The sequence below is a fragment of the Pygoscelis adeliae genome, unplaced genomic scaffold, assembly GCF_000699105.1.
Source record: "Pygoscelis adeliae isolate BGI_AS28 unplaced genomic scaffold, ASM69910v1 Scaffold14, whole genome shotgun sequence".
In the NCBI taxonomy this organism is placed as follows: Eukaryota; Metazoa; Chordata; class Aves; order Sphenisciformes; family Spheniscidae; genus Pygoscelis; species Pygoscelis adeliae.
The window spans coordinates 8,103,006-8,125,704 of record NW_008825109.1 but is presented as its reverse complement, the minus strand read 5'-3'; the positions used below and the strand labels follow the sequence as shown (position 1 = coordinate 8,125,704).

The 22,699-nt window shown below is 41.6% G+C and overlaps 1 protein-coding gene across 1 annotated transcript in view; it reads right to left on the bottom strand.

The window, feature by feature from the left end:
• The window catches only part of CRYL1 (crystallin, lambda 1), a 63,190-nt gene that overhangs the window by 31,169 nt on the left and 9,322 nt on the right, over positions 1 to 22,699 (bottom strand). The window contains exons 4-5 of the mRNA XM_009327885.1: positions 15,124 to 15,250; positions 996 to 1,157 (exon numbers count right to left, since the gene is read on the bottom strand). Of these exons, the coding sequence (XP_009326160.1) occupies positions 996 to 1,157; positions 15,124 to 15,250 (289 nt within the window). The remainder of the gene's footprint in view (positions 1 to 995; positions 1,158 to 15,123; positions 15,251 to 22,699) is intronic.

Here is a 22,699-nt window from a genome sequence, read left to right as displayed (position 1 = left end):
GTGCTGTATTTTTGTGTTCACACTGCCACTCTTGAGCAGGGAACTGACATTTACTTTACACCCTGAGGGATGCCCTGGAGAGACAACATGTAGTTACCAAATTGCAGACAGCAGAGCAGTACCTTTCTCCAGATACTGCAAACCTTCATAACAGCAGTCCTCTTTAACTGATCTGTCAAACACCAGACTAACATTAGGCTAACAAATTCATTAGCTATTGTGTAGTGGAAAACAGAAGCAGTAAGAATCCCAGTGATCAAGACAAAATGCTCTGACATGCTGAGGAGAGATGCGATAAACTGCTGTCTGGCAGACCCACATAGACCTCTACAGAGGCTCACAGGTACCCTTCAGCATTTTGAGGTTCTGCTGCCACCTCTAGTCATGCCATTTCTGCATCACTGCCCTGTCCCAGTTCGTCACAAAGTATGCAAATTCAGCTCCAAGTACAGTTTGTTCCATTTCATCCACCTGCTTTTCCTCTTCAGGTATACTGCTTCTGCATCAGAAGTCTGAAGAAACCAGAGTCAAAAGCTTCCATCTTTCATTGACATTACCTGACAAGCACATGCAGCTCATTGTTTGGATCCTTACTGTTACCTAACAGCAGCTGAAAAAGGATACTAGAAAAAACTAACGATGCCACAAGAAGAAAGTAGGGAATTTTATAGGTTTGTCTTCAAAACACAGAATTCCTACATTTTGAGAGCCAGTAGTTTGAGTAACACACAACAATATGAGCACAACAGCTAACACAGAACGTATCTTGAGCCAACAATATCACACACGCATACAGCCTCCCAATTTAGTAGCTGCTGCTGCTCACAGAATGACCAAACTAAAGCTTTTCTGGTGAGTCAGGCCCCTGCACACTAATGATGGCACACAAGCACTCCAAATATCCTTCTATATCTCAGCCTGCAAGGAAGAGTTTGGGATGCAGTTTAGTTAAACACCTGTACTACTACAAAAACATAACATGACATCATACTTACAGGATGTGACACAATACACTGCTTAACATGTTTAAGGCCAGTGAACAATGTGCTGGGTAAGAGACAAGAGGTCGAGCTGCTCAAGATAACTTTGTCACCAACAATAAGATCTAACTGACCGAAAATCTTCTTTTTCAGTTCCAGGTTCTCCGGAGTACATTCCTGGAATAAAAGCAAAAATCAGTATCAGAAGTCTTCTAGTTCAATAGTATTTGTCCATATATTTCAGACTTTACTGATCCCACCTTGACACGCAGGAACTCGGCACAAACTATCTGTTTTAATCAGCCTAAATACACCAGTGAGCCATAACACAAAATACCTTCCCACATATAAAGAAATGGAAAGCCCAAGAGTTTCTCTACAGCAGAAGATGGAACACCACACACCACAGGAGATTTAACACAAAACAAATTATTCTGCTTTGTCTAAAATATAGACTTTTACTCACGCAGAGAGATAACACAGTATAGAGAAATAAGACCTGGTCTCCATTTTTTTTTTTTAAGAGAATCTCATATGATAGAAGTCAGTATTCTCTCTCAGACAAGATGGAAATGAATAGGTGTATGTCAAAAGAAGACAAACTTACAATCTCCAGAACTATGGCAGGAGATACCAAGCTACAGTTCTGGAACCTGCACTGAAACACCTCTCAGTGACCCTCACACTTAAAAAGCTTAAATAGCTCCATTCATTTCAACTCTGAGAAAGATTTCTGAGTAGAATGCATGCTATCAGAACTTCTACCAAAGCTACTGAGCATGTTCAGCTCTGCAGTATTGTGTGAAATTTCACATGTATGAGCCAAGAGCCACAACCTACAGTCACTAGAATTTCAAAGTTAACCCCAGGAGCTGCCTGAAGGAAAGCATGAAGAAGTCCACCAGTCTGGGAGCAATGAGGACATGGGAGAATAACTGCAGTGGATCCCACAATCAACAGGGAAGACTTCAGTCTACGAGAAGAAAACAGGGGAACAAAGCCAGCTTGTTTTCTGGGTGTTTTGGAAGGGTTTAAAAAAATCCAAACAGGATCCCAAACTTGCAAAACCTCAGCTTTCCCCTTAAAACACCCAGAAAATACCTGCTCTTTTCCAACTCTAACCTTCTCCCACCTGTCAGTACTTCATTCTGTCCTTCCTGTTATGCTGAACTGCACATGAGGGTAGGGAAAAAGGCTATATATTTATATATATATAAATTATATATATATATTATATATATATTGACACAAAACACTGGTTTAAAATTAATTTGAAGTCTTAAAAAATAAGCAAGTTGCATGGAACAGTACTAAAAGTTCCACAAAGCAGAAGAGATAAACAGGGTCATTTAAGAACTCCAGATAGAGCCCAAAGTAATAGATGGCCTTATCAAAGCAAAATGATACTCTGCTTATGATTCCACGATCCCTGCTTGTTGGTTAAGTTTAAATAGTTTCTTTTAGTAAAGCCAGAGATGAAGAGAACTCTGCAGATACTGTTCAAGCTAATAAAAGAGTTGCTCTGAATAGGTTTATTGTGAACTTGAAACTCTAAGCCTCCTCTCACATCAGATGATAATCAAAAAGGCAAACTCAAATCTGCTGGAAACTCAAACCTGCTATGGTTACGTAAGGTTTCTGAATGGGCCATTTGCTTGAAGTTTCTTGTATAGTGTCACAATTGTATTCAGATTGTTGGACCGCTGCAATAAAGTTTCTGTCCTCATCAAGCATGCAATTATTTTCTCAGAGACACCAATTCCCTGAAGAACAGGGGGAAAATTAAGCTGTAAACAATCCATTAAACAGGAATCTCACTTGCTGTCAGTTATGGAGCCTGGAGAGGTCTGATGCTATTCTGTTTACCCTGAGAAAGAGAAGATCAAACAGTGAGCAGATAACATACGGTTTTAAAGCTACCAGTCTCTCTCAAAGAATCAGTGCAAAAAGGTCTGCATACACCTCTACGCATTTTAAGTGACACTGTATATTTCTGTGCCCTTTTTGTAGAGAAGGTAACACTTCTTGTTTGCAGTGAACAGTATACCTTTATTCCAAGGCCTGAGCATCTGAACAAGGTTGGTACTAATCTGACTTCCAATTTAAACTTTATTAGACATCTTTTTTAACAGCCTGATCAGAACTTGACAGTGAATTTTTAAAACCCACCTCCTGGAAGAGTTGTATTGAATTAAAGGCTTAAAGGTAATAGGCATTACACTACTCAAATATGTGTTCAGAGAACACACAGCAGCTACTTGACCAGCCTGTGAACTCTTAGAGAACTACACAAAGATAAACACGTACTAGACTCTCTCCCTAGCAGACAACACTGATACCCAGACAAGGTGATTGAGGTCTAGTTGCCCCTAATTAAAACTTGCACTCATATGCAACCCCATCCCTTGAAACATTCAAGGTCAGGTTGGACAGGGCTCTGAGCAACCTGATCTAGTTGAAGGTGTCCCTGTTTATTGCAGGGGGCATTAGACTAGATGAGCTTTAAAGGTCCCTTCCAACCCAAACCATTCTATAATTCTGACACAACCTCCTGAATGCCAGTACATGGAAAGCTAGAGAGTTTTATCTGGTTAAATCCAGCGTCTTTGTGTTTTTGTACAGGCCCTTCCTACCATGCTCTCCGCCATCTGTGCTCCCACACACATCCATGCTCATCTAAGCGCACAACTTCATTTACCTATATTTAAATGCTGGCATCTACCCAGGTTCTTTCTATCCATTCTCAGATATGCCAGGGTAGCAACTCACCTGTACTACCTTCTAGGAAAACAGTCCCCAAAACACTATCTTGCAGAATATCTTCTCCTTAGACTAGCAACGGGAATAGCTGCCAAGGCCGTGGATTTATTAGCACTGGGAGATGAAAGAAATAAAGCATGGCCTGAAGTAAAGCACTGCAACACAGTGGTATGGTCCTAAAATAAGTGGTATTGTCCTATACAAACAAAGCAGTATAAGATGAAAGCCAAAGATTTAAACTGGCATGGAAAAGGTCAAAGATTAGCAACTATTCAGCAACAAGCAAGCCACTTTCTGTAACAGCATCTGGAGATGCTGTCACAGGGAGCAGCATCAAGCCCTCTCAATAGCAAGTATGGAGTCTGATCATAGTCACCAAGCGTAAGGAATTGCTGAATAAAGAAGTTTGAAAGCCACAGCTGCACAATGACGAGTTCCCACCTCCTGACTAGATTCTGGCTACTGCATATTCAAAACATAATCAAGAAAACATTTCTTCCCTGGCATTAATATGAAAATTTATGATAATGTAAAGTCCTGTAAGTGAAGATGGATGAATCTTGAACTCTCCTACAGCACTCTTCATTCCAGGACTGTATCCCATACTATGGGACTCTTCCAAGCAAATTTTGGCCTGAACATGCCAAAGTTGTCTGCCCTGAAGTCCAGGGCTGTGATCCCACCTTTTGTCTTGCTTCTCCTCCCAGGATCCTCAAGTCCACCATCTCATGGTCACTGTGGCCAAGGCTTCCCCCCAACCTTCACATCTCCAACCAGTTCTTCCTTGTTTCTAAGTATGAGGTCCAGCACAGCATGTCCCCTCTTCTGCTCCTCAACCACCTGTGTCAGGAAGTTACCATGAATGCATTCCAGAATCCTCCTGAATTGTTTGTGCTCTCCTGTGCTGTCCCTCCAGCAGATATCGATGTGGTTGAAGCCCCGGCCATGAAGACAAGGGCCTGCAAACATGAGGCTTCTTCCAGTTGTCTGAAGAAAGCCTTTTCTTCCCGATCAGGTGGTCTGTAGCAGACATCTACCACAATGTCTTCCACATTGGTGGTCCTGTTAATCCTGACCCATAAACTCTCAACTGGCTCCTCATTCAAACCAAGACGGAGCTCTGTACATGCTAGCTCACAGCATGTAATAAATATCCTAGGCAGCTATTCCTCTCCTACCTTCATCTTGCACCACCTAACCCTCCCAGAAGCTGTACTTCACTGCCATGCTGCAGCTGCTACAGCAAGAGTGCCCTGTAGCCTTGCCCTAACCACAACAGAGGTATAAAATTATTTTCACAGAATCATAGAATAGTTCAGGTTGGAAGGGACATTTAAAGGTCATCTAGTCCACCCCCCCTGCCGTGGGCAGGGACATCTTCAACTAGATCAGGTTGCTCAGAGCCCCGTCCAACCTGACCTTGAATGTTGCCAGGGATGGGGCATCCACCACCTCTCTGGGCAACCTCTGCCAGTCTTTCACCACCCTCAGCGTAAAAAATGTCTTCCTTATATCTAGTCTAAATCTAACCCCTTTTAGTTTAAAGCCATTCCCCCTTGTCCTGTCACAAGTTTGACGCCATCTTTTTTATAAGCCCCCTTCAAGTACTGATAGGCTGCAAGAAGGTCTCTCCGAAGCCTTCTCTTCTCTAGGCTGAACAACCCCAACTGTCTCAGCCTTTTTTCATAGCAGAGGTCTTCCATCCCCCTGATCATTTCTGTGACCCTCCTCTGGACCCGCTCCAACAGGTCCGTGTCTTTCTTATGCTGAGGGCTCCAGAGCTGGACACAGTACTCCAGGTCGGGTCTCACCAGAACAGAGTAGAGGGGCAGAATCACCTCCCTCGACCTGCTGGCCACGCTTCTTTTGATGCAGCCCAGGATACGGTTGGCCTTCTGGGCTGCGAGCGCACATTGCTGGCTCATATCCAGCTTTTCATCCACCAGTACCCCCAAGTCCTTCTCGGCAGGGCTGCTCTCAATCCCTTCATCCCCCAGCCTGTATTGATACTGGGGGTTGCCCCGACCCAGGTGCAGGACCTTGCCCTTGGCCTTGTTAAACCTCATGAGGTTCACACGGGCCCATTTCTCAAGCTTGTCCAGGTCCCTCTGGGTGGCATCCCATCCCTCTGGCATCCCTTTTCAAGAGTTCTGTGACTCCCCTCTTCCCAGTAAATTCAATAGGGCTTCAAGTAGCAGGTTAACTGTTTAGAAGCCTTAACCACTTTGACTGCTACAAGGATGCTCTTCATCTTCTGCGGTTGTGAGGATCTCCAAACATGCTGCAAACCCTGGCTCTGTTCCTCTATTCATACACATGTAATTTACAGCATTTTAAGTGGTCTCAGCTTTTCAATGCTGCAGTTTAGCTGACAATTTTGAGGTACTTCTGTAGAACAGTTCCCACAGTCAAGTGAGAGCAATCCTCTCCTCTCATAGAATGAGGACGTAGCAGCAGCTTTCAGAGCAACTAACTATCTCACAAGCTGGACCCAGACTGTCAGCACTTCTGCGACAGGAACCACATTATGTCCAGCTTTTTGTGGGAATTGAACATCTTCACAGGATTAAGAGACAGAGTTCCAAATATCAGAAAAGCAGCTTTTCTGAAAGTTTTGGTGCCCAGTCCATTTACACAAATACTTTCATTATCTTCTGTAGTTATAATTCACTAGAAAAAGAACTTCCCAGAAAAGACTTCAGGCATAATTATTTTATTTTCAATCTACCAAGTCACTTTAGAATGTCATATTTCTAAAACAAAGCCTGATTAACATAAACCTACATAAAGCAGGGACCTGCAGATTTTAAACAGCATTCAAGCTATCTGTATAAAGACAGGCATTAAAAATACCTGAAAAGAAGGCTTGGAAATTTAGTTAAATGAAACAGATTTCAAAGCACTATTACTATAGCTAGTGACTGTACAGTCAAATACAACTATTCCATATAATTTTACCACATCTAAATAATAATAATAATGAAAAGATTCTTGTAAAAACCTAGTTGACTTCAGAAAGAAAAAATACATATGCTAAAATATTCTCTCTGCAAATTAAACCCTGCAATTTTACAACCAATTCTGTTCCCCCCAATACTACTGGCAAAGCTGAGGTTACTGAAGTTATCAAAGCAACATTGCATCTATTTGCTCCACTTGCAGATGCATATGGACTGCTGTGTTTCTGTCATTACCACCATTTTATAGAATCCATATCAAAGTCAAATTATATTTTAAGCAAAATAGTGTTTGAAACGCTCACTACTATCATTAGTATTTCAGTGCTAATTATTATTATTTCTATTTAGCCTTTTGTATTAACGTGCGAGTTTGGTCTTCTCCTGCAGGGTTTAAGACTGAAGATGCACCTTCTATTAAGGAAACTGGAGCTTATTTCTTTTGTATTCCATGTCAGACACTGATGTGCATCTACTCAGTAAAGAGTCACACACGTTAACCTGGGGAACTATACCACTTGCAATTAAAAAAATGTGACATTTTGACTGAAGAGTTTGGGACTTCAGCTAGTGAAACAAGCAGAAAAATAAAATGGGGTTTTTTAATATCAGAACAAATTATTACATCAGAGTATCAATTTTCCTTCTAATATTATTGTTAACCATTACGATTTAGCTCAATTATCGAAAATCTTTCATGCATTAAATAGGTTTGGTAATTTCACAAAATTCAAAATTATTACATATTTCAAATGCAAATACTTGACTGAAAGTATTTTGGACTTTTCCATCATGCTCCCCCCCAAAATGGCAAAGTAGTTTTAGATGCTTATTCTGAGACACTTTAAAGATGTGGCTATACCAGTATACCAGGATATTAATTAAGACGAGGTGCCAAATAAAATGCATCATTTCAAACTGCAAAGATGGTGGGGGGAAAACATATTTACTTCAATCTCCTTTTAGAAAGTGTTATTACCCTCATCTGAGGGTAAAGGCAGGGACAGCAGCTGGGCAGGAGACACACACTCTTGCCCACTGCTGTACAGGTTTGGGATACAGCACAGAAGCATGAGACACGTACACACAGCTGTTACTGAAGGAGTCCCCAGGCTACTGCATACCCTTCAGTGTGGTATCAGCATTTTGATCAGTTAAAAATGAGGAAGATTAAAAAAAAACAAAAAACCCACAAAAACAACCAACAGCATAGAAACCGCTAATTGACATGATTATGTTAGAGCATGACTAGAACTTGAGTCCCCAGCAGCTAGGGTCACAGGGAAAGCAGGGGGAGCAACCTGGCTGTGCACCACAGCCAGGAGGTAAGGTTAAGTGGGACTGATCCTGAAACCCTTGGAGGTGTTGCAGGAACCCAAGCCATATGGGATACGCACAAGGGAACAGAAGCTCATCAGGATGTTTGCCCCTTTTCCTCCTGCAGATATTCATTCCACATACCTGGGTACACAACTTCCTCCAAGATGGTTTCAAGCACATCTCCAAATACCAGTTGGTTAACAAAAATATGTTTAGCAACAAAAGACTCCTTAGATGTAAAACAACTCTAGGTAGCCCAAAACGAGCCACACAACCTTGGCAACCAAGACTTTATTTTGAACCTGAACAAGAACTGGTATCCTGTAAGCCAAGGGTAAGAAAGCAGAATAAGGACAGCAGCTCCTTTAACAAATTGCCAGTATGGTTTTCAGTTAATGATGGGGCCACATTATCACCATTTAACACAATTATAAAAAAATATAAATTAAATAAATATAAAAATATATATAAATATAAAAAATATAAATTAAATAGAAAGGCATGGTCACGTATGCTCATTTTCTGGGGCATCAGTTACAGACTTTCTACCTTACAGGTAGGTATGCACTGAAGTAAAATGCTTAACACGGGAGGAGAAGGAATCACATCACATGAGGATTTTAAGAACAGGTTAACCCATTTTTGACAGCCAGTTGTCTAGGTATGACTGATCCTGCCTTGGGGCAGGGGTTGGACTAAGTAACCTCTGAAGTCCCTTCCAGCCTGATTTCGGATAACTCTGTAGTTGGTAGGGCAGCAAAGGTAAAGGTGAATCTTCTGATAAAGGTGGGGTCCTCTCATATGCTGTTCTGCTGAGGAGCAGAGGACTAGAGTGGGGGGAAACCCCCATACAAGTTTAACTCTGATTCATAGGGTTTGAACTTGTTTAAATTTCCACTCAAAATATAGTTATAAAAAGTGTCTTACAGCAATTCTACAAGTGCCCGGCTTTTAGAACAGTGTTAAGTTCATATTCAGAAAACCTTTAATAGAATTCAAAACCATCAACTAAAGGACAGTAGATGAATAAGCTTATTATGAAGCAGTTGTAAAAGCATCAGTTAAAACACCAGTACTTTCAGGCTAATCTAATTTAAAAAAAAAAGTTAGTTTAGGGCTATTACTCACTTCAAATCTAAAGAAGTGATAACTTCTTAGTTGTCTTGAATTTATGAGCTCATACCGGTGTGAAATCTGATGCTTCTTAAATGACTACTTCGAGTGACATGAAAGACCGTCTACCAGATGATACTGTTACAAGTAAATAACACTTTGATGAGGTGAAATCCAGCATTTAGATGGAAACATTTTGTACTTTCCTACAAGTTCAGAAACATACCCTGTTAAGGAACTGGAGCAATAAAAGTATCAAGTTACTGCCATTTTATACTGCTCAGAATAAATGACTGAGTTCCAAATGTCTGTTCAACCTTTAGGACAAAATACAAAACAGGTTTTCAGAACTACATTTTCTAAAATCAGTGTCAAACTTGCAGATTTGGGAAGGGTTTGGGGGGATTGTGTGGGGTTTTTTGTTTTGTTTTTATTTAACACACATACAATAAACTAAGGCAAGTTTTGCTTCATCTAGCGTCAGTATCATGCCATGAAGAGATCCGTCTTTTCCCATGATGTTCACGTGTCCTACAAAACTTTCAAAAAAGACAGACAGACAAGCTGATCAGGCTGCTACAGAAGAGATGAAGATCCTTTTTGTTCCCTTTGGGAAGGGCAATAAGATCTCAAACAGGTTGATTGACATCCTCCTCCCACATCCTTTCTCAAAGGATCAGATCTTCTCTGTTTTCTTTACTGTGATCCCATCCACCCTGAAAAACAGGGGAAGCAATCTGGGAAAGGCCATGGAAATACAATACAGCCCTAGAAAGGAGACCAGGGAGCACTGAAAGAGAACCTGAAGAGCAAGATTAACTGCTGGGCAGGATGACAGTTAAGGCAATGACTACGTCCTGTAACGGGGACCAAAACTATATTCAAGTCTGTAATGGTAGACAACACTGCTTGTTACATGCACAGGATAGATGGGGAGTGAATGTTAGAAAGTTTGAAAGGACAAGAGTCCATTCAGCAGCAGCACCCCAGGGAAGCTGTTTACCCAAACATTGTCTTTCAGTTCAACTCAAAACACTTGATACAGTATTTTACAGCAAGTCTTTGAGATCAGACTGTTTCAAACCCTAAAAATCAGGAAAAGTTTTCTCAAAATCTCTACAAAGACGACTGGTCAGGTCCCATGCTTAAAACCAGCTCCCTCAGAAGCCAAAACATAAACACTGACCTGAGGCACTAGAAGTTAAGATAAGTAGGGTAAAACCAGACCTAAGGTTATATTTACCCAGCTGAGAGCAAACAGACCCATGTTTGTCTGTCCAGTGCTCATAACTGACCAGTGACCAGTCCAGAAGAAGTCATGTTACTGCAATGCTTGCACACTGTGCCTTCCAGCAGCTTTGTATTTACAGAGGTACATCATTAACACAGCTTCCAAACCAGGATGGTCATCTATCCTATAAACTCAGGGCAGCTGAAGACGTCTTCACCCATTGCTGTCTGCAGATATTCCCTCACCCGCAGAAGTAAAAGGGTTCTTGAAAGCCATCAGGAAAGTAAAACAAAAGATAGTGGCAGAAACTGGTACCAGACAATCAAAGACAAATTTCTGTGACATGAGATACCTACTGTCAAGGCTTCCAGGTCAATGCTGGTTTCCCATTCTGAGGCACCACCAGGCTTTTTGAAAGCTGTTTTTAAGCTGGTAACAATGTTTTTCTAAATATGTTTAACTGGGAGAGATAAAAGAGCCAGCAAGATCTAAAAGACCAGGCTGAAGATCCATTAGTGTTGTTATCACCAGTTCAAAAGAGTTTGCAGGTGTAATGGGGGGCACACCCTCTCTTTTGGGGGGGGAGGGAATAAAGATACTGTTCTAAGGCTTTTAGATAGAGTTCCTTTAAAATGAAAAAGGATAAATACCTCAGACCACGAGGTATAAAAGTTACAAGCATAATTTCATCCCCTTGCCACTCTGCTTTGTCCATGTCACAGCAAGACTGACAGGGTTCAGAGATCACCTCGCAGCCACCCTCCGTGCCTGGCTTCAGCCAGCCCAGCCAGGCCTCACAACTCACCAGCGTACGCAGTAGTTCAAGTGTCAAGAGTAAGATCTTACCAATATCTTATCCTCCTCCAAGATCTAGTAAATTTTATTATTCTGTTCGTAAATTATTCCAAAGCAAAGCATTAAAAAAGATATATTTTCATTTTACTAGCATTGTGGTAAGAGATTACACAAGTGCTGCACTGATTTCTATTCAGTTTATATTATTTACAAACTAGATACACATCCACTCAAATCTGTTTTTAATAGTGAAAGGAATACTAATAAGTTCAGTACCCAATAGTGACATAAGGACAAAAGACAAAAGTCATCATATATTTATGCAGGAAAGTTAAGAGCACAATGTTAAGAAACATTTACCTCACCCATGATAGTCCCATGCCAGGGACATTATAGTACAAATGTATCCATTCATTTGTCTCCATGGAGTTTTCAGCTAATGGAAAAGTTATTTCAGAATTAAAGCTTTTAGTGATGCAAGAAGTTTGCAGTGCACATTCACCTAAATGCTATAGATTATGCACTTACTCTAAGCAGCATAGAAAAGCTCTGAGAAGTGAAACTGGGTGAATATTCAGTTTTAGAGCAAAAAAACAGACTGATTTCCTCCTGAAGTTGATACAAAGCACACTAATCAAGACAAGGTACTTCATAAAAATGCTCAGGAGAGGGAATATAAAATATGCATCAAGGCATACCTTGTTTTTAAAGGTTAATGACATTATTGTTATGAATTTTATTCTTACTCAGTCCTGCTTATTTCTTGCATCTTTTTCACTTTTATATCTTCACTAATGTCATTTAAGAAGTTCCACTTTTTACTACTTCATCCCATTTGTTTTAAGTTATGTCCCATGAAAATGACATAGAAGGCAACTGTCTGCAGAATTCATTCAAGGAGTGCAAACATCAAGGAACTTTTTAAAGCTTGAAGTGGACTTACTCTACAAACACCAAATTTGAAAAGAAGTTAAGATTTAACCAACTGAAATCTAGGATAAAGAATGTAGTTCTCATGGAAGTCTTTTAACAAGTTAATCAGTAGGTTATATCATTAAGCAAGAAAATAAAATCCTCTATATTCAACTAACATTAATGCAACTGATGTTTTATTTTTTAAGTAACTAAACGTCAGAACACTTGCACTCATAAGTTACAATTAGTCCATTTTGTCCTTCCAGGTTCAAAGCTGCACTAGGCAATGCTTCTGAAGTTTAATACAGTTCAGCCATAAAGTAGTCTGTTCATTGCCGAAATAAGGCTGTGAGCCTAGAATTACGATTCTTTTATATCTATTCCACCCCCCTTCCAAGAGCAAATTAAAGATTAGTTCAAATAGTTTTCCCAATTACATTGTGTATTTGTTAACACTTTTTATCAAACCAAAATCTGATGCTATGGTTTGAAACGGATGAGCTGATATGAATATTGCCAACAGTGTTTCACACATATGATTTGTTACCCACAGGCATACTGCAGCTACTTCATTTATTTATATGCTTAATGACTACATGTTAAGAGACATCAAAAGGGCTAAGGGAACATAAAATAGTACCGGAAAGCTTGAGTTACCCCAGGTAGATTGTTGCTATTCAGAGACTATCAACACAACACTGCTGTCTTCAACTACCTGAAGGGAACACACAGAGAAGCCAGATTCTTCTCAGAGGTCCATGGTGGTAGGACGAGGGGTAAGACTAAAGTTGCAAGAAGGGAAATTCCAATTAGATATTAGGAAAGAAGTTTAACAATGTGGGTGATCAAATGTTCTAACAGGCTACCCAAAGAGACCAGAAGTGGTTATCCTTAGAGATATTCAAAACTCAACTGCACAAATCCTGAGCAAGCTGATATAAGTTGGTCCCACAGCACGTTGGACTAGATGATTTCCACAGGTCCCTTCCAACTCAGAATTACTTTGATTCTGCAACATTTGCCCGATGCTTGTTTCATAGATCAGCTGATGGTGCAAGGGATGGATGATGCAGCCCCTGATTTAATTTGAAGTAGCATGCAGGACCTTGTTCAAAAAAAATAAATCTCACTGCTGAAGAGCCTCTCTAACAGGAACAGTAACATACTAAGATTCAACAACTCTGTAGGAGCAACAAGAGCCCAGAACTCCATCACAGCCATGCTTAGCTTCAGAAGAGGATACTAAAATAAAAGTGAGGATACTAAGGAGATGCAAAGTTGGCAGTAAGAAGGATCAGATCCTTATAGGTAGCATACAGAGAAAGTAAAGACACCACATGGACATACCAGGTAGTAAGAAACACTTGAAAGAGCAAAAGAAAACAGGCAGAACTAGGAGAGTCTACTAGAAACAAGAAGGCAGCCTTCACAAAGTTGAGACAGCACCCAAATGAACATGGCCATGTAGGACTGTTAATCTGTCAAAATAAGACAAAGCAAAGCAGACACCACCACCCCCTGCAATTTACAAGAGGAATAATTAAAAAAAAATTTCCCTTCTTTCTTCAAAATGCATGGAGAAGAATGCATAGGACTAAGAGATGATCAGAGTACAGAAGGATGATCATCTGGAAAAGACACACAGAACAGTGATTTCTTTGCAACTGTTCTGTTTCACCTTCTAATCCTTGAAGGAAACTGAAGTCTCAGTCTTGAGGACTCCCACGGTCTGTCGCAAGTCATAGAACAGAGGCAAGGGGAACCAGAACCAAGGTACTAGGACATGTTTTGATATGGTTTGAATACCCAACACAGTAACAGTGATATACAACTGCTCACTTGAAACAAAACTGAATGAACACTATTCTGGTACCAAAGAGCAGACGAGTGGCAAGCATGATGCAACTTTTAAGGGAACTGCAGGAAAGATCTCAACAGTAAGCCTGTAAGTCTTATGTCTCTATCAAGCGAGTTAAGAGAAAAGGGTAGCACTGAACAAGTATTAGATAAATGGGGAAGAATCAAAGCAACTTTTTCAGAGGGAAGTCCTGATTCACAGACCTAGTAGAATTCTCTAAAGGAAGCAGCAAGCACAGGCACAGGAGCCATGTAGCTGATGCAGTTGGCGTGAATGCCCAGAAGCCTTGCAACAAAAAAAATAATAAAAGCTTTCAAGGAAGTTAACTGGTCACATGTGATATAAAAGGTCCTTTCATGAACAGTAACTGGTAATGAGACAGTAAGCAGACAGTAGGAAGAACAGTCAGTCCTTACTCAGTGGAAGATGCTGACGAGTGCTGTTTCAGATATCTGTGCCCTTTGTTATATCCATTCATAAATGACCTGAAAGTTAGCTCATAAAATTAAGTTGGTCGTCATCATTACAAGCATTTGTGGAAGGACTTTACAGGACTGAATGACTAGAAGATAAATTTGCAGATAAAACTCAGGAGAGGTTCAGTAATACAGCTTGTTCCCCACCCCAACTTCACTTAGCAGCACAGACTCCAGCCCTATATATCAACCCTGTTTTTAATACTCTAACACTGTCAGATAGCTGCTTTTGGCTACAGTGCTCCCCCACAGCCAGAACAGAAGTCACCCCTGTGCATAGCCATACTCCCTGCCTTCCCAAGGTACCTGGAGAGGAAGAAACACGTTTTAGTCCCAGCACTAGAATGTGTGGCGTTCCCTAAGAGATAATCTCTCCCCCAAGACTCTCCTGCCCCCCACCCCCCCAAATTCATCTTTCTAAATATGTACAGTCTTTGTTACACATGGAGGTCAGCAATTGTCTCTTGGCTTAGCCAGCCGCCAGCCTCTTCCAACATAACCCAAAAGAAACTTGCAAGCACTCTCAAGTAGGGAAATCCTGCAAAGAGCCATCATCTTCCATGTCAAGATACTAGGCTAGAAAGAACTTTGATTTTAACAAGCACAACCATGCTTATGTGGTCAGGATGTTGAACTCTCCATTGCCCATTGACTGCAGAGCACAGCTCTTGATCATCTTTCTAAACTGTTTGCTAGGAGTTGTCAAATCTTTGCTTACCTGAATGAAAGTAGCACCCTCTACTGCTGCCTTCAGGTCTGTACAGATGCTAATGAGAGCCAACTGCTGCTCCGCACTCAAAGTTCCTTTCAGGAATCTCGACTCCTCCAGCTCTTTCATTTGTTTGCTGACAGAAACAACATACGCATTTAAGTACTTTATCATTGTTAAGCCACCATTAAATTTTTTAAAAAGCTTTTAATCCAGTAGTATTATGCTACTTGCTATGCCACTGCATATATTTATACTCAAAAAATATAAAGGTTAGTTTCAGTCATTTCTCTTTGCTCCCTCTATCTTACATCATTTTTTCTTCTTCTTCAAGCACGGACAGCTCTAAGATCTACTCCTAGACGCAAGCTTGTCACCACCTCAAACCTGTTTTCACTGGTGCAGGATCAGCAAGAGTTTTTATATTCATATTTAATGGGAAGAGAGGTCCCTTTAATATACTTCATCTAGTTTTACAAACAACAGTTCTTTTGTTATGAAGCCTCGCTGCAGGAACACTGCTTAACTGTATAGAAATAAATAAATACATTCCATACAGCCAGGAGTCCTTCCTAAAAAACCCATACCCCTACATAGGTAATGACTACAGAGCAAGTGTCAGAAAATTCAAGTAGTTACTAAATTGAGTGGCCAGAGCTTGAAATCAATGTTCAAGTATGCACCATTGCTGGGACTAGACATCCACCTTCTCAGAAAAAGTCTCCACAGTTTGAAACCCTTGAAAGTCCAGAGCAAGCAAGCCATTTTCAAAACTGTTAAAAGTCACTTAGAGGAACAATTTCCACAGAAATTAAGTGGGATTAAACTATCTGATCACGACCAACCTAAAGCTATTTGATGTAGCCATTATCACAGTTAAATCTGTCAGTTACCTCAAGCCAGAACTCCTCTGAGCCTTTGGTTATCGAGCAAAAATTGCTCATCCTGAAGACAGGAGGAAATTGAGCTAATGATTAGCATCAGGAAACAAAAAAATAATAATCCTTTCTTCTCCCTACCAATCTAGTTCTGAAGCTTTGGCTTCTTTTTGGATGCCTTTTGACATGATAAATAAATTGCTCTTACCACCCAGTTGGAGGGTGGAAAAGCTGTAGCAAACAGAGAAGCTGTACAGCCTGGAAAAAGTTAGTGTATTTTTGTACTTCACAAATCATAGAACTGCATATAAAAATAACCAGTGATCATCATGTGTTTCCTAAGTTACTGTGGCACATGACAGTCTTCATTAGGGGCTTTATGGATCAGTACATGTTAAATGGGCAGAACTTATTTATACAGGCCCAAATGATCTCCACTCCCAGCCACACCTCAGTCCTTAAGACACCTGCCCAGGCCCCTCCATGTATCCAGACAGTAGAATCATAGAATCATTAAGGTTGGAAAAGACCTCTAAGATCATCGAGTCCAACTGTTGACCCAACACCACCATGCCCACTAAACCATGTCCCTAAGCGCCTCATCTACACGTCTTTTAAATACTTCCAGGGATGGGGACTCAACCACTTCCCTGGGCAGCCTGTTCCAATGTTTAACCACTCTTTCAGTAAAGAAATTTTTCCTTACATCCAATCTAAACCTCCCCTGGTGCAACTTGAGGCCATTTCCTCTTGTCCTATCGCTTGTTGCTTGGGAGAAGAGACCGACACCCACCTCGCTACAACCTCCTTTCAAGTAGTTGCAGAGCACGATAAGGTCTCCCCTCAGCCTCCTCTTCTCCAGGCTAAACAGCCCCAGTTCCCTCAGCCGCTCCTCATAAGACTTGTGCTCCAGACCCCTCACCAGCCTCGTTGCCCTTCTCCGGACACGTTCCAACATCTCAACATCCTTCTTGTAGTGAGGGGCCCAAAACTGAACACAGTATTTGAAGTGCGGCCTCACCAGTGCTGAGTACAGGGGGACGATCACTTCCGTACTCCTGCTGGCCACACTATTTCTGATACAGGCCAGGATGCCATTGGCCTTCTTGGCCACCTGGGCACACTGCTGGCTCATGTTCAGCCGGCTGTCGACCAACACCCCCAGGTCCTTTTCCGCTGCGCAGCTTTCCAGCCACTCTTCCCCAAGCCTGTAGCGCTGCATGGGGTTGTTGTGGCCGAAGTGCAGGACCCAGCACTTGGCCTTGTTGAATCTCACACAGTTGGCCTGGCCCCATCGATCCAGCCTGTCCAGGTGCCTCTGCAGAGCCTTCCTGCCCTCGAGCAGATCAACACTCCTGCCCAACTTGGTGTCGTCTGCAAACTTACTGAGGGTGCACTCGATCCCCTCAGCCAGATCATCGATAAAGGTATTGTACAAGACCGGCCCCAAAACTGGGCCCTGGGGAACACCGCTCGTGACCGGCCGCCAACTGGATTGAACTCCATTCACCACAACTCTCTGGGCACGGCCATCCAGACAGTTTTTTACCCAGCACAGAGTACACCTGTCTAAGCCATGAGCCGCCAGCTTCTCGAGGAGAATGCTGTGGGAGACAGTGTCAAAGGCCTTACTGAAGTCCAGATAGACCACATCCACAGCCTTTCCCTCATCCACCAGGCGGGTCACCTGGTCATAGAAGGAGATCAGGTTGGCCAAGCAGGACCTGCCTTTCATGAACCCGATAAATCCAGTAACACTGGATTTATTTTTTTATTTAGACCTCAGAGGAGATGGGACCCCATATGTTTGTCACAATCCACAGCAGCCAGAGACAGATACCATCCTTAGTCCTTACAAAGCAGGGCAGGCAGCCAGCCACTAGACTGGGATGTCAGCCCCAGACCGCTCCTCCAGTCCAGCTCCAGCACTTACACCCTGTGGCAGTGTTTCTTCACCTCCTGCCAGTGACACCGCTGCAGCCACCTTTACATCTGCAATCCTAAATAAACCAGACCGGGAACAACTGGACCTCAGCTCTCAGCTGCTTTATGAAGTGGCAGGAGGTGTTGCATATATTTTTCAAGCAGCATTTTAAATTAATTGAAAAGGGAGAGGGATGTAGATCATGGCCTCTATCTTTTTTCTCTCTCCTCTTTCCAGGCCATCTGCTGAGCAACACGTGATAACACACTCTCACTTTGTCAAACCACCCTTTTATTTAGAGCTCATTCCTGTCAACAAGTATTGAGTCCATAGATCAAACAAAAATATTAAGCTTCCTCCTCCAGATTTCCTAAACAAAATGAGTGGGATTCATCTCACCTACCCTGGCAACATGCATATCTGAGAATCACCTTCAGCTCTCTTTTAGAGAAGGGACAACTAAATGTTTCAAGTGCATTTGTCTGATCTTTTTTAGGCATCCAAGTATACAATCCATCTTGTCTTATGATGGAAGTATCTATTTCTCCCCAAAGAAAATAGCTCAGAATGAGACATTTAGATCACAGTATTCTGAAGTCAAAGATGAAAGTTTGCAGGGATTTATTTAAAGACAATCCAGTTCCTACTTAACTACACAAAAGCAAGTCAAACCTCAGCAGAGATTCACTGGGCCCTCAGATCTTTAGCTTGAACTGGCTCACTAAATCTACCATTAACTTCCAAAGAATCAGAATTTTACTTCAGCATCCATGTAGTTGTGTTGCGTCCAAGAAAATACAGCAAATATAGGCTCTACCACTCTTATCATGACTGACTTTCTTCCACTCAAAGTAGTGGAAAAGAGAACATTCATTTCCCAGCAAACAAAACAGCTTCCTAAGATATCTTTCTGACACCAACCCAGACCAGTAATACCTTATCCTGGGAGTAACCCCACTAAAAATCAAGTTAAGGAGCACTCAGTAGCCACTTAGCAGTAGCCAAAAAATGCATAGAGCAGTTCTGCTCCTGGTTTAGCACAACAGTCAGAAGAAACAAATACCTTCAGATCACCGTGGACTTTGTACATTAAATCAAAGGACTTCCAATAACTTGGGAGTAGGTAAGATGTCAACAGAGGCTCTGAAGCTGGTAAAGGTGACAGTGCACCGTCTAAACTAGAATATGCACCCATATTTCGAACTGGGAAGAACAAAACCAAGAAAAATCCACATGCATGTGCACACACAGTGCTAACTCCTGCAACTGTTAACTTTCTCCTCTTCAATGAGCTGCTTCAGCAATTAACTCCAGATAATTTCTGTACTGCAAGTTCTAACACTTCCTCTTTATTTTTGTCAGAGCTGATCATAGACAATGATTTTTGACTCTTAGGCAGAGCATGCCTGAGTAAACAGCTAGGCATTGCATTCTGTTTACGTTGGACAAGAGCTTTGAAAAGGTTCAATTCATTCTTAGCTGGAAAACAAAGCCAAGTGTCATACGCTTTTTAGACACTGCTCAGGTCTGTCCTGTTTGCTTCCGTGGAGTCCCTTAGACTTGGTGCCAGAATTAGTATTCCTACCAGTTTATGCAGTCCAAAACTGATGAAAAGAGTTCCAATAATAGCTTTCTGCCTCTTTTCTCAAATATAGATTTAGGCTCAAAACCCCAGACCTTTCCTACCCAAAGCTATACTAGTCAGAAATTCTTTTCTGGTAAGTTTTGTTTAAAAGCACTTCAAGAAAGAAAAAAAAAAAAACCAACAACACAGAAAAAAGAGGAAAAAAGTGCCCAAACACACACCCCTCCAGGCAGCATCACAGAAATAAGCAGGAAATCCATCAAGTTTCTGGATGAGTTCCCCATTTGGTTTCTTAACAACACAGCAAATGGACGGCTGGAAAGCACAGACTTCTGCCTTTGAGCAATCTGCATGGTAAAGAATAGGAAACAGGAAGCTTCAGCTCCATTTTCCAAGTTGCCAGGGTACACCACAGCTTGCTAGGCAGGCGTTCCATCCAAGACTTAAGGCTTCCAGCACACTAAAAGTGCCAGTGTTTCGTCTGTAAAGAAACAGGTGCACCTCGAGTACCCAATCTGACTTCTTCACACCTTGTGAGGCGAGATGGTAAGGAACCAATCATAGAATCATAGAATCGTTTAGGTTGGAAAAGACCGTTAAGATCGAGACCAACCATAAACCTAACACTGCCAAGTCCACCACTAAACCATGTCCCTAAGCACCACATCCACACATCTTTTAAATACCTCCAGGGATGGTGACTCAACCACTTCCCTCGGCAGCCTGTTCCAATGCTTGACAACCCTTTTGGTGAAGAAATTTTTTGTAATATCCAATCTAAACCTCCCCTGGCGCAACTTGAAGCTGTTTCCTCTAATTCAAAATGTCTTAACTATCCATTCATCAGAAGTTTATTTCCCAGGTACACTTGCCTAAATCCAGCATCTTCCTCTTGCTCATAGGCTGTATATTGCTTTTAAAAAACAAAACTAAAATTTAAGTTTGAAGAGACCACAACAGAATTATTTCTTTCTTTGATGAAGAGGGTGAAATTCTTGTTCACTTTCTGTGCAATATGACACTAGCCTCATCCTCCCTGGTCCTCTGAAACTCCACTCCATGATTGGTAACTGAGGGATTAAAAAAGGCTAGAATGAAAGACTAAGAAATCTGACTTATTTTTCTTCCACAAATTTTTACATAAGTATGCAGCACCTGTCTCCTGTTCCATACCTCTCCTTGTCTGCCAGTGATGACTATCCTATCATTTCTGCTTCTCTGTCATAAGCCATTACACACTGCGCACCAAGAACACCATTTCTTAATTAACCTGCAAAACCACCACCTTCATACTTTGGAACTTAAGGCTGGACTCATTTTTCCTCCTAAACAAAAATCTTCCTGTTAACATCACCAATCTTCATGCCAGCCATTTATTTACATTAGTATAGTTATTTAAAGCATGGAATAGAAGATACGATTTGTGCATTACTTGAATTTTGGCCTTCCCTCCCAGGAAAATTTTTTTTGCCCCCCCCCCCCAACATATTTAGTGACATTCTGGCTGGTTTGTTCCACAAATTAATTTTAAATCTTCCAAATGCTAAGCCCTCTTTATATGCTCCTGGGGTATCAGATCATCCACAATTTTGTGGCAAAGGAAGGGAGCTTCCCCTAATATTTATCATACATTAAGGCACAAATCAGACCGGTTTGTACATACAGCAGTGCACCACTGACCTCTACTGGAGGACTTTTTATTCAAAGCAGCCTAGACTTCAGGGTGATCATCTCTGAGGATGACCACAGACTGACGTCATTGCAGCCATGTCCATGGAACACACCACAGGACTTCGCTTTGCAGTTGTATCATGTGCACAGTTTGAAGAGTTAGACTAATACCTGTAAGGTCTTTGAAGAATGAAGAATTCACATCCATAAGAAAATACTACTTCCTTTCAGAGCCCACACTTCTACCTCCAGAGTTTTACTGTTGTACCTGACTGCCCATGTCAACACTACTCTGGGAACTGAGCCAGTATTTGCTTCAAGATAAGGCACCCAATCTATAATAACACTCCCAATCACATAAACTGCCTGGGATGCTCATGGTTACAAATCCTATTCTAAAAGTTTTTACAGAAGGACCTTGCAAGTGATACTAATACTTAACCCACCTTGTTTACACCCCATTGCCTCACCTTTACCCACAAGCTACTATTGGGCAGTCACACTATTCAGCACACACTGTTGCAACAAGCAAATACTTGCAAGATTAAAGACCACTTAATCACAAACTTACTGTCCAAACCAGCAAAGAGAAGGGCGAGAAGAAAAGACAACACCAATATTATTCTTCACAAGTTCATCCAACCACCATTAACCAGTCATGGCACCAGACTTGTATCCAGTGCTGCCTGATAAATGAGAGGGTAGTTGGCATGGCAAAAAAACCCCCCAAAAACAAACCATCACCAGCCCCACATACCTACCCTGAGACACAACAGACCGAGTAGGCAACTGAAAGCCCCTGACACTGGGACCAGCTCACTGTCCACACATGCAACAGCCAAACAGTAAGCGACTAATACTGAGTTGTAGTTGGCCATATGAATGCATTAACAATCACCTTCGGTCTTCCTGCTTTCCCCAGACTAAAGGTAAGCACACGACACACCACCATGGAAAAGTTATTACACATTACATCTTCTTGAAACAGCAGTACAAGCTGGACCACGAAAGTATGTATGTTTCTGTCCAGACAAGAGAGATCCAGCGCTGTCAAATGCACTTCATCCGTTGCAATGGCAGTATATTAAAAAGGGACAGTTACACATCTGCCTTTGACACAGTTTTGAAGAGGCACAAAGCAAAGGACTACAGAGGAGCTGGGACATAGCTTAAGAGCATGGTGATGCACAAAAGCCAATCAAAGTTATCACACACACCAACTGTTTTCCAGCCATAGCACTCTCAGGATGCCTATACTGGCATTACACAAACTAGATCCTGCAACGAGAGCAAAGATTTTGTAACAGGAAAATGCAGTAACAGTCATTATGTTTTTCCATGGTAAATGCAGAGTCGCCAATATTGCTGAGTCTCAGCAGGGTCTGCAAGTCATTACAAGTCACTTCTGACCCTTAGAAGATCAATTCCAATGCTGTCTCCAGATCTAGTGAGTTAAATAAGGTCACTCGTTAGGTTTGTCAAGATTCTTTTGGCACCAGAACTGACAAGTTTATTATGTGAAACATT